We start from the raw sequence: 15,119 nt of genomic DNA, 5'->3' as shown, positions 1-15,119 counted from the left end.
CCCTATAAAAAAAAAACCCCAAAAAAAAAAAAAAAAAAAAAAGAAATAGGTCTTAGGAGCCCTTAACTCTCTGTGGCCACATACTCGCTAGTCCTTCCCAAATAGCATAACATGTACATTGCTGGTGCTGCTTGAAATGATTTTACACGAATGAGACAATGCATTAACAACTCAATGCATAAATGACTCCACAGGAGTCATAATTTAAAAATTAAGCATTGGGAGTGCTGGTAGGTGGCATGGTGGTTGAGGCGCTGGACTCCCACATGGCTGACTGCAGTTAGAGTCCTGGTCCTGCAGTTAGAGTCTCTCACTCCCTCCCTGTCCCTGTCTCTGTCTGGTCAAATTAAAAATAATAATCATAGAAAAAACTAAACAATTCTTCCAAAAAATTAAGAATGGGTGTGTATGGCAAAAATCCTAGGGAAGGCTTTAAACTTTGTACAGACTTTATAACCTGCTCTCTGCTTGTATGCTTGAGATTTTTAACTTAGACTCTAAAAGATATCTTGGTTTTATAAACTTCATATGTTTTGAGTAAATTGACTTTTTAAAAAAACCTCCCCAAATAGTTTTAATGTAGTTTTTTCTAAGTCAGAAACAGTTTAACAGTAATTTTCCTAAAGCTTTTGAGCTTGGTTTAAGATGAGTGATCATATTTTAATTAAAAAAATCGGTTTTAAAAACGTATAGGTTGTCAAAATGCTGTGTTCCAGCAACCATTTCTGGAGTAGAAATGCATAAAATATTTTTAAATGTCCCCAAAGGATCTAGTAAACTTTATTTTATTAGGCGATTTCATTACAGTTTACATCTAAGTCCTTCTCCTCTTTAAGAAAAGTCAATATTCTTTAACATTTAACCTAATTTAAAAATATATAAAATACTAATCAGAAAAAAATTTAATTTGCCTGACTTATGTTTTTTGTCTGCATGCCAAATCAATTGTCATTCTTCCTGAATAGTGATGACTGAACAGTTACTTTAAGAACTAAGTTAGGGGAACCAGCAGTTAGCATAATGGCTATGTAGCTGGACTCCTACGTAGTGGACTGCGGTTCGCGTCCTGGACCCAGTGGCTTAAAACTAATGCCGGGTATGTGTACATGCGTGCCCCAGATCCTGAGAAGAGAATGGAGGAGAAGGGATTGCAGCATGACCATCCCCCCTGGGGGGTGATGGGGTGATTTCTCACTTTCTGTCTCTATGTGTCTCTCTGTCTTTTTGTCGAGCGCATGGGCCCTATAGCTAAAACCTCTCCAAAAAAAAGAACTAACTTAGAAATAAATGATGAAAAATGAAAAAGTACCATAAAATACTAACTATCGATTTGATAGTAGTCAGTGCTTTTCATTTCACCAATTCTGATTATAAAATTGGAAATGCAGGTCCACTGCAGTGGTGCAAAGGTAATGTAAAACATAGCAGCACTGAAGCCACAGGAAAGGTCCTGGGTTTGTTTCCAGAGATCTCTGTATAAGCTGGGTGAATGATGATCCTTTGGGCTGTGCCTGAGGGTGTAGTTCTTAAAGATCCTATTGAAGAGTGCTTCCCCTCCCCATGGAGAAAATAAATAAATAAACTTAGAACCTGGAAAGAAGCACAGCTTTATTTATAAGATTAAGCTCTTGGAGGTCTTTGATATGTAAGTTAACATTATTGATATATATGCCTAAATTTCATTTGTAATAGACCTTCAAAGTAAAAACATGTTAAATAGTAACTTTCTAGTATATTTCAAAACACTGAACAAGTAAACACGCAGTACTCACCTTTGTATCTGCTAAAGCGTTGATGACATTCCCAAGAGCTAAAAGTGACTTATTAATATTAGTGCCTTCTACAAACCGGGCCCCCTTAGTGTTGGTAGTGCTGGCCCGCTCAGACCCTGCCAGGTCAATGAGTGACATCTTGGCAATGCGGACATTTTGATTGATGCTTGCTGTTTTGTCTTGTTGTCGCAAATAAATCTTTTTGAAATTACAAGAGAAAAGGGGAAAACGATAAGATTTAACAAACTCAGAAGGATAACATACATTTTATTTTTTAAAAAGCAGGAAATCATAATTATTTCTGCTTAAAAAAATGAACTGAACAGAGTATAATTTGATTGATATTTAAGAGTACGAGAGGTAATCACTAAGGCTGAGAAAAATATGACAGTGAGAAGACTTCCCGCACGTGTATAAGGTAAAAATGTATTAGCTCCACCCAACAGAAAGTCAAAACAACTGTTAGTTGCATTCTGGTTATCTCTTCACCCAGAACATGGAATTATTTGAGGTGATGGTGGGGTACACAGTTCCAACAAAAATAATGTTCTAGAGAAAACCGAAGTCAACTGTTAGAATGCTTCGCATGTCTCTAGGGGTTGTTCCAAAAGAAAAGCTAAATTTGATGCCGACCTAAACCAAAGTGTAAATTATTCTTATCTCCAAAACAGTCAAAACATTTAAGATATCATAAGTTTCTAGAAGATTAAACCAATCATTTTCAATTTCCCAGTAAAGCATAATTGATTCAACTATTTTAAGCTGCTTCATAGTAATTTAACTGAAATAAATTAGGTAGCAAACATAAAAGACTTGGGGAAGGTAAATTATTATTCCATCCCCAAATCCTTTTACTAAATTTCCTTATAAAGCAGGGTTTAAGACACTTTAGGTAAATCTCAGTTATAAATAAACATTTCTCTCATGAGAATTGATAGATGAGTTAGAGATTGGAACAGAAAAGACGGGCATGCTGGTAGTGTAGTGGTTAAAGTGGCTGGATATCACACATCCAACTGGAGTTGGAATCCTGGACCAGTGGCTTGAAATAAAGAAAAAAAGGTCAGGCGTACCTGAAGGAGTGCCCAAAATCCAGATGAGAGGGAAAAAAATGGAGGACTGTGGCATGACCGTGGAGAGGTGCTTTCACACTTACTTTATCTCTCCAGTGAGCATATGCCCTCTGTCAAGTTCCCCCCGAAAAAGAAAAAAGGATTAATATAATTGTTGACTGGAGACTGTATGAATGGCTTGATTACTGTGGGTACAAATTGTTTCAATGACAGCAATTTCTTTTATTGCTGGTAATATGCCAGAGGGCACATGTGGTCACCGAACAGAGAGAGAGAGAGACAGACAAAAGAATGAGAAAGTAAGTACCTTCCATGGGGAATGGTCGTGCCACAATCCCTTCTCCACTATTTTTCCCTTGTTTTGGGATTAGGAGCATGCATGCATGCACACACACCTGGCATGTTTTTCAACCTGCTGGGTTGGGCACTTGAACCATACAGTCGGCCATGTGGAATCAGGCTCATGTTAACTACTAGGCTATGGGCTGGACCACAATTTCTTTCTCATAAGATTTATTTCACATAGAATAATCTTGAATGAAGCTTTTATAATCATTTGGATACTGACAAGACAAGAAACTATAAGAAATAATAGCTACTAGACTACACTTTAGCTCTTTTTGTAATTGTATTCTTAAAAAAGGACTATGTTAACTTTCTTATGGAATACAACTTCTTACATGGTCCTTATGAAGAAATAAGAAAAATGAAATGTCTTCACCAACTTAAGGGAAAAAAAAGGTCAAAAAATAAAACTCAAAAAGTTCTTCCCTGGGACTAGCAGTTAGCGTAATGGCTATGTCACTGGACTCCCATGTAATCGACCATGGTTCGCGTCCCAGACCCGGCGGCTTAAAACACGCCAGGCACATGGGCTTGTGTGCCTCACATCCTGAGAGGAGAATGGAGGAGAAAGGATTGCGGTGTGGCCATCCCTCCGGGGGGGTGATTTCTCGCTTTCTTTCTCTCTCTGTCTGTCTGGTGAGCACATGCACCCTATAGCAAAAACCTCTCCAAACAAAAAAAAAAGTATTAAAAAAAGTTCTTCCCATCACCATTATTTACCAAGCTATATCTTGACTAAGGTGAAAATTTATATTTTTTAAAGTCATCTCAATTCTAAATATTCTTGAATAGAAATTACCATCACAAATTTGGCTTTATTCAAAATTCCATTTCAAGAGTGACAGCCCAGTGGCCTGTTACCTGAAACACAGCATGAGAACGAGAAGATGTTGCATTGATATCAGTGGGATGTTGTGTCCTGTTTTTGTTTCCATTATCCAATAACTGTAAAATTTCCTCTGAGGATTTTGGCTAGAGAAATTTAAGTAGAAGAAAAATACACAAATTAGCAACCCACCTTTACATTTTTCAATAAACTTGCAACAAACACGAAAACTTTTAAAGGTAAAAGAAATGCAATAAAATGGTTTTAGTTTTTTTCTATCTCAAATAGCATGGGAAATAGGTGGATGGCCAAGTAACCACATTTGCTATGCTAACTGGGGAAAAATACGTGTATAGACATACCTGGTGTAAAGTCAGTCCCTGGACAACCACACCTTTTTGAGCATCTTCCCGAACAGCAAGTGGCCCTGAATTTACTAAGAGGTCACGAATCTGTTCATTATATACCTTAATATAAAAAAACCCTGCTTTAGCATTGATGTCAAAACAACAGTGATTACATCACATGCACATTGCTGATTTAAGTATATTAGAATTTTAAAGACAAACAGGTGCTCATTTTCATTCATCTCCCTGCTTCGCTTTCATATTGCCATTAATTTTCTACCACCCCAGAAAAATGAAAGACTGATTTCGTCAGTTTGAAATTAAAGCTTACATTTGGCAACATTACACTTTCATCTTGTGATTTCTAACTTGACTAACTTGAAAATAGATGGGACACATGGTTTAGGAAAATTCTGGTGGATCTGAAATGCAGGTTATTTGGAGGTAGCATGGTTATTACTGGAGAAGATATTATCTCATGATGCCCAAATAGTTCAAACTATTTAAATTTTGGAACTTAAAATTTAAAACAAAAGATAGGACAAGGGTTGGGCCTAAAGCACAGCAGCTGAGCACTGCACAGAGCCCACATTTCTGACCAGGGCTTGAGGTCTGGCCCTGGTGGCTTGAAAATCACACAGAGCACAAGTGCACATGTGCCTGGGCTCCTGACAGGATGAAGAACTGGAAGAAAAAGGATAGCGGCGTTACCAAGGCCTGTTGGACAGTACTTTCTTTTTCTATTCCTCTCCAACTTTTTTCTTTTCTTTTCTTTTTTTTACGTGTACTCGTCAGAGAGAGAGAGAAAGTGAGAAGTCACCACTCAAGAGGATGATTACATTGCAATCCCTTCTTCACTCTCCTCCTGGGATTTTGGGCATGCACATACACACAACCAGAATGACTTTCAAGCTGCCAGGTCTGGGAATTGAACTTGGTCAGCCATGTGGGAATCCAGTGCCTTAACCACCATGCCATCCACTGACCCTCTCTCATTTTATCTTTTTTATTCATCCTCTGGTATCCCCTACCCCACAAAAGAAAAAAAATAAAAATAAAAATAATAGATGGATATATTTATTATCATTCAATTAGGTTAAGTTTATCATACAATTATTAATGAGCATTTATCATTAATATTTGAACGATGAGGGAACAAAGGCCCTAAAAGGTTATGTTCATAGCAACAGAAGTAGTATCCGAGTAGGGGCTGGAGCCTCGATAACCTCACTGTACTACGTGATATCGAAAACAAGTCTGCTCCATGTCTCTGGCAAGTTTCCAAAGTAAGTTCTATAAGTAACACACAGAAATAATACTACTGGCATAAATTTTTTTTTTTTTGAGAGGTTTTTGCTATAGGGTGCATGCCCTCACCAGCAAGACAGAGAGACAGAAAGTGAGAAATCGCCCCCAGGGGGGATGACCACGCTGCAATCCCTTCTCCTCTTGGGATCTTGGACATGTACGCACACGTGCCCAGTGTGAGTTTAAGCCACCAAGTCTGGGACTCAAACTGCAGTTGACTACATGGGAGTCCAGAGACATAGCCACTACGCCAACTGCCGGTTTCAACTACTGACCTATTTTTACAAATGTATTAAGGTAGAAAGTTCACTACCTCCTAAGCAAATGACAACTACAACTGTTATTGATAAGAATTAACGAAAAAAAATCATAGAAAATTAAGCCTTTAAAAAATTTATTTTCTTCTATGTTCTAATAAATCGCTCATAGTAATTCATTGCTGGTACCAGTGGGCTTTAGAAAGTTTGTTTTTGGAAAACTACGTATGGATTTAAAATTTTTTTGCAACAAAACAACCTCATACTCTAATTCCATTTACCATAAACTTTCCTGAAGTCTCCCTCTATAATTCTCTTTAATGAATGATGACCATTTTATTAAAATATTGAACACTGCATTCTCTTCAATAACATGGAAGCAGATTAAAAGAAAAAATTTGTAACAGTTATGAAAATAATTGAACTTGAACACTCTCTCACTTATAAAAGGACCTAAGAAAGAATGAATGCTGCCACACTCCTTGTCCAGTTGAGTTCAGGACAATTCTTTTTACTACTTAATACAGAAGATGAATTTTACTTCTCTTTTATCTCTAAGTTCTACATACTGATTAGGAAAATTTTAGCAACATATGATTTTAATCAAGTCCTAAAATTCTCTCAGTAGAGATCAATTATAAGATCGTAAAAAGGAAAGAGATTTTTGACATCAGACATGAATAAGCAGATAAATCAAGGTTTTCTGTTCTGCACTGGAAACACCACTTGAATGTAAAGACAGTGTCTACCACTTAGTTACCATTTGTTGAATGTTGGCTTCAATTTCAAGGGTAGGACCCTCAACAATGATTGTGTATATCACAAGGACACGAGAAGCAACATGAAAGAGCCTCAACTAGATAAATCTTGGACAGTTTGAGCACACAGAAAATGATTACAGAAAGTGATTATAATCTATTGAATGAAACATCCCTGAGTCTATGCTGACGTAATTAAAGAAAAAGCTATTCCATAGAGTAGGCCAATGAATAAATGTAGAAATGATAGTGTTAAAAAAAATCACCATAAAAAAACATCATAGTAACTTATTCAGGCTTGAATCATCAGTAGATGTTAATACTAATAGGTGAACGTTTGAGTAATAAGAGGATATTTACACTGTCTCCCCCAAAGGTACTCATAAAGGGTAAAATTATGAAGGGAAAAATTATTATCTTTAGAGGGAGAAATCATGCAGACACCAGCATAAGGAAACTGGCCAAAGTTCTCACTACAGTAATGGGGTCATTACTGTCATGCTCATGCACTTTGACATGATGCAGTATGAACTTAATATTACCTCTGTGGGTTTTCTGCCAGTGAACAGCCTGAATCTAATCATGACCAACCCAAAAGGAAGACTCTACAAATGAAGAATTTTATGATGGTGCCATAAAATACAAAGAAACACGCAAAAATTTTACAGATTAAGGAGATTAAAGGGATATGACAATTGAATACAATTTATGATCTTGGGTATTCTTTTTCAATAAAGGATAATAGAAAAATCAGTAAAATCTCACTAAGGTCTATAGATTAGATTTGATCATTTCCAGATTTAGATAACTATTCAGTGGTTATTTAAGAAAATTTACTGTTTTTACAATAAGCCTGCAATTTAAAACAGTTCTAAAAAAAGAAATATACACACACTCATACAGAGAAACATTCAAACAAAGAAAGCAAGCAAATATAGTAAAATGTTAACATATGGGGGATCTGGGTATCTGGAAATTCTTTGTTCTATTCTTGCAACTTCTAAGTCTGAAATTATGCCCAAATAGAAACCTTAAGGAAAAAGAGTAAGATGTGTAACAAATACTCAAACCAGGAATTTAAATGATTTTCATGTATTCATGGGAAAATTCCAGAACCTATATAACTTAAAGTTTCTACAAAAGTATTGATTAATCTAAAGAATAATGGCAACTCACCTCCAGATAAGAAACTGCAGTACTACATACTTTCTCTTCTTTAATTTCATCCATGGATTTGTAAAGATTTAACATGGTTAGATACATTACTCCAGGTTCGGCAGCTGATCCTAACATTGTATGAGTCTTCCCAGCTCCAGTGGCACCGTAGGCAAGTACTGAGTTTTTATGAAAATGGATCAAAGCTCTTTGTTATGATATAAACACACAACTATATCCATTGTCTAGCAGAGGGTTCCATCTAGATACCCTGAACAGTTTTAAACCCAGTGGATCCAAAATTAATTTACAGCCTTAACCTCAAAACATAGGAATTTTAACATAATTCTACAATTATTCCTATATTTCTTAATCTGATTAATGGTACCATACACTTCCCCCTATACCTGCCATACACACACTACAGCAACTGCTCCCTTTCTTCACAGTAATCTTTCACATTTTAATCATTCATGACTCTCCCAGTCTACTAGTCTCAATTTTATTTAATCTATCCTTTGGAATTTGTAGTTATTTTTACAGAAAAGAAACCTGAATATGTTACACCTTTCCAGTTCTTCTATAGTCCTGCATAAGCAAGTTCCCATTCCTCACCTTGAAATATCATAAAGCCCTGTAGACAGGTGTCTGCTTCTCTCTCCAGCCCTATCTTCCTTACTGTGATCTAGGAATATATAGCCCCTTCTTGTCTTTGGGGGTTATGTTCCAAGACTCCCAACAGAAACCAGGCAATATCAAACCCTACATATATTATGGTTTTTCTTGTACACATATTTGTATGAAAAGTTTAATTTATAGTGCAGGCACAGTGGATGATTAATAATAAAAAATGAACAACTGTAACAATATGCTGTAATAAAAGTTAAGCTAATGTAGTCTCTTCTAAAATATTTTACTGTATTGTACTTACCTATCTATTGACTGCAGGTAAGTGAAAGGGGGGAAAATAAAACTGCAGATTCTGGAGGGCGAGCGGGATGGAGCTGGTGTATTAGATTATTGGACGTTCTTGGCATTTAATGCTCATTTTCTGTACTACTGCCTTGTCCTAGAGTCCCTCTATTTAATCTAGCTGGAAAACTTCCACCTGTTCCTAAACACTCAGCACAAATGTCACCTTTCTGTGCCTTTCCTGTCACCCTCGGGAGAACCATCCATTTCTTCCTTTGAACCCTGAGTATACACTACAGAGCCACACCCCCCTTCTCTAGAATGCATCGCACTGTACTACCCATCGCCAGCATGGCCAAGACAGAGGTCCTATCCTTAGCATCTAGCAAATCCCCTGGCACAAAGTAGGTACTCCATACAAGTTGGCTGAATGAATTCTAAATAGAAGTCACTATAAAATCCCTTTAAATTATTTTTTTTGGAGAGGTTTTTACTATAGGGTGCGTGTGCTCACCAGAGAAAGACAAAGAGACAGAAAGAGAGAAATCACCCCCCCCCCCGGGGATGGCCACACCACATTCCCTTCTCCTCCGTTCTCCTCTCAGGATCTTGGGCACACATGCACATGCCCCCAGCGTGAGTTTAAGTCACCGGGTTCGGAACTTGAACCATGGTCGACGACATGGGAGTCGAGCAACATAGCCATTATGCCAACTGCTGGTCCCAATTGATAAACAACATTCCATTCCTACTTGACCAGGACGTCAAGTCTCATGGGATAAAACTGAATTAGTCAGTGGAACACTAAAATATTTTACAATTGTGGGGTATTTTGGGAAAAATGTCATAAATACTGACAATTACAAAAATAGGAAATAAATAATGATGTCAATGCCTCGTAAACATTGAATAAAGTGATCATTTTTGTTTCTCTAGGAAATCAGCGAGGCTTTTTCAAAAGGCAAATTATTAGAGCCTTTCAAAAGCAGTAAAGATGCTTCTTTGGCTGAAAGTATTCTGAAATAGTACAAGATGCTCAATTAGCATGAGGCTTTACCACTTTTATTTCAAGGTACCATAAGAAAAATCCTACAAAAAAGCTGCCAAGTACTCAGAAACATCTATTTCCCAGGGACAGATAAATGTATAGATAAACAGTAGGAATACTTATGAATACAAATTATGAGAAATTTTATGCCAGTAATAAGCATGTGGTTTAATAACACAAGAAACTGAAAGGACTGACTATCTGTAGGGGCCATAGCAAGACCCTGCAAGAGAAAGTTTCACGAATGTAAATAATTATATATGATAACTAAATTTCAAAGAAAGTACACATTTTCAGCTAAAGACTTGAATTTCTCAATAATTTTAGAATACAAGCACCTTAAATTTAATCATATTTAGAAGAAAGGGCCACACAGACGTCACTCCTTTTATAAAACTGAAGTCGGATGGAGAAATTGAGTCCCAAACGGAAACAATTACCTGTGCAATTATATCCATTCAAAAAACTACGCAGAATTGGCTTAGTTGTATGTTCAAAAACTTCCAACTGAGTTGAAGTTTCATCAAAAACAGCATCAAATACAAATTTAAGATCTTTATTTTGTCTCTTCATAATATCTCGATTCATAGTTTTTTTTCCGTGGAAGAAACTGACTTCTTCCTGCTTGGGATCAAAAACTAAGATATGTTTATCCACAACATGGACTACTTTTTGGAATCCAGCTGCCTTCTCTTTTGTGTTTTCTGGACGCACACGAACAACTACTTTCATGTGGTGACACAGGTCTTCCTCAGTGACAGACATTGTTGATTATTTTGATTTCTGTTTATATAAAGGCTTGAATATTTTCCTGAAATTAAAAAAAGTAAAGTTTTAATTTTAGTTCTACTGTACACAAAATAATAGGCATGAAGCATTCATTTTAAAAAAGGTATTAATTCTATTCCACCCCCAGGTAAATGTTACTGGTGCTTAAAAAAAAAAGAAAAAAACAAAATACACACACATACACTTAAACTTTCTAAAACAAAAAATTAGATGGTACAAACATACCCAAAACCATAACCTGAGATATTAGTCAGACCCTGCTGCAACCTAAATGTAAACACTAGAGTTGAGCCGTATATAATCAGTTATACTACCCTAAAACTAGCTTTGAGTTCTCACAAGGTTCCAGCACTATTAGACTGGTCATAGGAATGAACAGAAAAGGAACTCTTCTAATCATATCAAGGTAATGATGGGAATGCCTTGGCTTGTGAGCTATTTTTAGTAAAAGCGATCTTGGCTGCAAGCCCCTTGGCAGTAGAAAGTGATACATCCAAGCTGGGCTCTACCTGTATCTTGGAGATCCATGGGGTTAAAAATAGCTCCAAGGATGTACCAACGAGCTAGCTCAGGTCTGAAGGTGATGGAAGTGGTAATATACTCCTTGGGATGCTAAGGTATAGTAGTTTTTGCTCTCTGATGATATGCAAGTGTAAAGAATATCAATGATAGCATTTTAAAATTATGACATTTTAACTTTATGACTGCCTCACATGAAAAGAGAAAAAGTAGATAAGCTAAAAGGATTAACTTGGAAGCCTTAGGTATTCGGCAAATAATCTAAAATCTGAAAGTTAAGATTATAACATAGAGAATAAAAATTACCCCCAAATAAACAAACCAACCAAAGCTACATGAGTAAGGAACTGAAGGAACTGAGGTAGTTAGTATAATCCACTCCTGAGTATATATCCAAAGCAATTGAAATTGGTATGTTGAAGAGAGATCTGCATGCCCATGTTCGGTGCAGCATTATTCACAATAACCAGGATATGGGAGCAACAAAAGTGTCCCTTAACAGATGAATGGATAAAAAAAATGACATACCCATACAGTGGAATAATATTTGGCCTTAAAAAAAATTCTGTCATTTGTGCAACAGGGATAAATCTAGGATTGTATGCTAAATTACATAAGCCAGGTACAGAAAAAGACACTGTACCATTTCACTTACATGTGAAATATAAAAATTCCAATTCATAAAACAGACCAAAGTAGACAGAAGCAGTAAATTCTGTTATCTATTGCACTGCAAGGTAACTACAGCTAATAATTATGCATTATATATTTCAAAATTGCTGAAATTGGATTTTAAATGTTCTCACTACAAAAAAATGATAGGTATGTGAGGTGGTGGATATGTTAATTAGCCTGATTTGCTCACTCCATACTATATATTAATACATTATCAAAATATCACATTGTACTACATAAGCATATACAAGTATTACTTATCAATTAAAACTTAACTTGGGCTGGCTCTGTGGCCTGGAGGTTAAGGCAGTCGAATCCCACATGGCTGACCTTGGTGATCTGAGTCTTGGACCTGGAGACCTGAGAAACATGCCCAGCATGTGTGTGCACACCCAAAGTCCTGAAAGGAAGAGAGGTGGAGGAAGTGGGATTGCAGTGTGACTACTCCCTAAGGGGAGGACTTTCTCCTCTCTCTCATTCTGTCTCTCTGTGGGTACTTTGTGCCCTCTAGAACGATAATTAATTAATTAAAAAGAAAGGCAGGAAAAAAAACCAGTAACATATGAACTACAACTTAGAGGTGAGAAAGCTAATCATGCAGAGACTGGGGAAAGTACTTTCCAATAGAATGGCTAAGGCCAGGACCCCAGCATCCCACCTGGTACGTTAGTTGTTGTAGAATGGAATGAGCAGAGGAGTCCTAAGACTTTGGCTTGTACTCTGAGTGAGATAAAGAGGAGACGTTTTTGAGCACGGGACAGAGAGAATACAATCACTGACTGATGTGCAGATAAAGTACTACAGGGAACGGAGAAGAGACCATTGAAGATAGACAAGAGATGATGTCAGCTCACAAGGGGTAAGTGGTCAGATTCTGGATGTATTCTGAGATAAAGCCAACAGAATTTCCTGATAGGAAAGGCGAAGAAGGTAGGCTTTTAAGAATAACTCTAGAAGTTTGGCTCAAGTATTGGAAGAACGGAGCAGCTGTCAACTGAGTGGAAGTAACAGTAGAAAAGGTTTAAGGGAGAAGATCAGGAATTAAGTTTTGGACATCTTGAGTCTAAGAGTTTTCACAGACACCCAGGTGGAAATGTCAAGACACATGGAAGCCAACTTAAGAAAGTAAAGGCTGTCTTCAGAGTCTTAAAGCAGTTTCTAAAGCTTAAAAGTGCATTAGACTCTCAGAAACCCTTAAAGTTTGAATTCTGGCACCAGCAGCTTGAAAAATACATCAGACACTCTTGCATGAAAGAAGGATCAATGAGAGAGTAAACCTGTGTGGGAAGAAGGAGAAGAGGAAGGTGAAATGACTTTCTTTTTCAGAGTCAGCAGGTGGTATAGTGATTAAGGTTCTGGACTCCCATGTGGCCAACAGTGGTTTGAGTTCTGGACTCAGTGGCTTGAAACTCATGATGGGCACCTATTGCGTGAGTGCCCACAGTCCCAGGAGGAGAGTAGAGAAGAGGGGATTGTGGCATAGCCACCCCAACAGGGGTGATTTCTCCCTTTCTGACTCTCTCTACCCAGAGATCTCTATGGTGAAAATCTCTATTTAAAAAAAAAAAGATTTTCTTTTTCAATTGTCAGAGGGCACATCTGCTTATGTGTGTGAGAGAGAGAGAGGGAAGGAGGGAGAGAGAGAATACATTCCCCCAAAAGTGCGGCCATATGGTAATCCTTTTCCCTCCATTTCCCCAATCCCATTAGGATTTTGGCCATGGAGACAAACATGTCTGGTTTGATTTTCAAGCCACTGACACTGAGATTCAAACCATGGTTAGCTACGTGGGATCTGGTTCCCTACGCACAAGGCTTAACCTCTGTACTATGGGGCTGTACTTGTTTAATGACAGAATAGTCCGCAATATTAAAAGTTAAAATGTGTCACGAAACCATACGCTTTTGGACAGAATTCAAACAAGACTAAAGTAATCTAAAAGCAGCAGATGCTGGACACAGCTCTACCTTTTTAGGGCTACGTCCTTAGCCAAAAATAGAATGCTGAAAAGGAAAGGATGGCCATTTGGATTCTAACAGTCAGGTCCCGAGTGGATTATCACTCTGCTCTCTTCATCCTTGAGATTCTGTCCGGCAAGTCCCACAGAGCACCTTACAGCACTTCTACGACCTTGGACAAGTCACCTAACCCGAGTCTCAGGTTTCTTGCTTATAGGAAAGGTATAACAATATCTCACAAGATTGTTGTGAAGGCTAAGAAGGCAAGTATTAAGTGTATCAAGGTATTCAAAAAAATGCCAGTTCTCTTTCCTATTTGCCCCAACTCCTGCTGCTTCTTTCTGAAATATCTGAGACCATCCTTCAGTGTCCACGGATGGCTTAGGACTGGCACTTTGGGTAAGACAGTTCTTTTGTTTAGAACTGTCCCCTCTCAGTGGATGTTTAGTATTTCTGGTCCCTGTCTATTAAAGGCCAGTAGTGTTCCATATTCCTTTTGATACCAAAAAACCCCTACTTTTCCCCATACATATTACAAAACGCTTTTAGAAATATTCAGCAATGCTTTGGTTTTAACAGATATCTTATGGACTCAAGGAGGTAACATATTTCTTGTTAATTAATTGAGTCAGTAAGTAAACTAAAAAGACATTGGAGCCGGACAGCTTAGGTTGCAATTCCAGCTCAACTACTGCTAGCAACAATATTGGGTAAGTTGCTTACTGTCCTTTTGGTTCAGTTTCCTCATCTGTAAAGATTATAACTATCTCATAGAGTTGTTTCAAGGACTAACACGTTTAACTATGACTGGAATAATACAGACTACAAGTGCTACTATTGTTGCTGCTAGGATCATTCCTAGTACAGGGAGTGAAACAGATACTGATAAAAAACAGACACGAAGATGTAAAAAGAGTACCTGATGAGTGCTACAGGGGAAAGGTTAATAGTGCTATATTAGACTATAAGGAGAAGTGAATAGAGCTTGAAGGGTTCCTAGAAAAGTGACCCAAGTTGAAAGCTACAGGATACATAGCTATAAACCAGGAAAGGAAAATAGCTATGCATTTGGTAAGTATTTGTTGTTTTCTATGTGCTCGCCATTTTTCTGGGCCCCAAGATATGATCAGGTGTGTGTACCGTCTCCTATTTTTGATGGAGTAGCAAAGCTTTTCTTGTGGGATAATCTTTTAAAGAGACTGAAGAGAGAGAGTGAGCAAATGGTTGTCTTGGGCATGTGCATTTCAGATGGCATATCCCAAAGACTGGTGGGAAAGAGCTTGTCCAGAGTACATAGGCTAATTAGCTGCATGACCAATTTACTTAAAGCTCTTGTTTCTCCTAATTGTTTAGTTATTGCTGAAAGGATATATATA

General features: G+C 37.5%; 1 protein-coding gene across 1 annotated transcript in view; it reads right to left on the bottom strand.

The window, feature by feature from the left end:
• KIF18A (kinesin family member 18A) overlaps positions 1-15,119 on the bottom strand; it is an 85,910-nt gene that overhangs the window by 63,618 nt on the left and 7,173 nt on the right. The window contains exons 2-6 of the mRNA XM_006157674.3: positions 10,242-10,612; positions 7,863-8,020; positions 4,379-4,483; positions 4,052-4,162; positions 1,773-1,970 (exon numbers count right to left, since the gene is read on the bottom strand). Of these exons, the coding sequence (XP_006157736.1) occupies positions 1,773-1,970; positions 4,052-4,162; positions 4,379-4,483; positions 7,863-8,020; positions 10,242-10,566 (897 nt within the window). The 5' untranslated portion in view covers positions 10,567-10,612. The remainder of the gene's footprint in view (positions 1-1,772; positions 1,971-4,051; positions 4,163-4,378; positions 4,484-7,862; positions 8,021-10,241; positions 10,613-15,119) is intronic.

This window comes from Tupaia chinensis, unplaced genomic scaffold (assembly GCF_000334495.1).
Source record: "Tupaia chinensis unplaced genomic scaffold, TupChi_1.0 Scaffold000555_1, whole genome shotgun sequence".
Lineage (NCBI taxonomy): Eukaryota > Metazoa > Chordata > Mammalia > Scandentia > Tupaiidae > Tupaia > Tupaia belangeri.
The sequence above is the reverse complement of the archived record's forward strand: the minus strand, read 5'-3'. Positions and strand labels throughout refer to the sequence as shown.